At 72.1% G+C, this 946-nt stretch overlaps 1 protein-coding gene across 1 annotated transcript in view; it reads right to left on the reverse strand.

Moving 5' to 3' along the window:
* Positions 1-313, reverse strand: part of QPCTL (glutaminyl-peptide cyclotransferase like) — a gene marked incomplete at its 5' end in the record, with an annotated part of 42,230 nt that extends 41,917 nt beyond the window's left edge. The window contains one exon of the mRNA XM_026658793.2: positions 221-313. Coding sequence (XP_026514578.2) covers positions 221-313 — 93 coding nt within the window. The remainder of the gene's footprint in view (positions 1-220) is intronic.
* Between the last annotated feature and the right edge of the window lie 633 nt (positions 314-946).

The raw sequence follows: 946 nt of genomic DNA on the forward strand, positions 1-946 counted from the left end.
ACCCCCCCACCATCACTGGGCACCCTGCCCCCACACCCCCTCCCCCCCAAGTACCCTGCCCCCCCACACCCCATGCTCCCTACCCCAACTTTCTTGCCCCTCCCTGGGCACCCTGCCCCCCATGCTCCCTACTCCCGCCCCCACGTCCCCCAGACACCCTGCCCCGCGCACCTGCTCCCACCCCCCCCCATGCTCCCCACCCGCACCCCCTGCCCCTCACCTGAGCGCCGGGCGGGCCCCGCGGCTGCCCCCCACCGGCCCCGGACCCCCAGCCCAAGTAGAGGCCGGCGCCGGCCACCAGCAGCAGCAGCAGGAGGAGAAGGCGCGGGGGGGCGCTGGGCTCCGGGCCGCCCCCTCCCCGGCCGCGCCGGGCCCCCGCACCCGGCCCTTTCCGCATGGCGCCGCTGGCAGAGACCGCGAGCCCCGCCCACGGCCAGAGGGGCGGGGCAAACGCAAGCCACGCCCCCGCGCGGCGGGTCCGCGATAAAGGCCCCAGCCGCTTGTGGGCGGGGGCGATCCGCAAGACCCACCCACAGGAGGAGGAGCCACAACGTGTTACGCCCTGCTGGGGCGGGGACGCGCCCTTGGGGGAGGGGCTACACCAGGACACACCCACAAAGGGGGCGGGGCCAGGGAAGGACACCTCATCACATAACAACAGCATATCACAAAATGTAACCCCTCCTCCCCCCATGCACCCCTGGGTCCAACCCCTGCCCCCATACAGCCCAGGGTCTGACCCCCCCCTGCACCCCTGAGTCCTACCCCCCACCACCATACCCTTGGGTCAGACCCCCTAACACTCCCCTGGGTCCCCCACTGCACCCCTGCCCTGGCTCTGACCCCCCTTCCCATAAACCATCTCTGGGTCTGACCCCCCCTCAACACACCCATGGGTCCGACCCCCCTTCCCCTAACAAACTCATGGGCACAACCCACCCCCCCC

The sequence above is a fragment of the Terrapene carolina genome, unplaced genomic scaffold (assembly GCF_002925995.2).
Source record: "Terrapene carolina triunguis isolate 2854851 unplaced genomic scaffold, T_m_triunguis-2.0 Scaffold517, whole genome shotgun sequence".
NCBI classification, from domain to species: domain Eukaryota; kingdom Metazoa; phylum Chordata; order Testudines; family Emydidae; genus Terrapene; species Terrapene triunguis.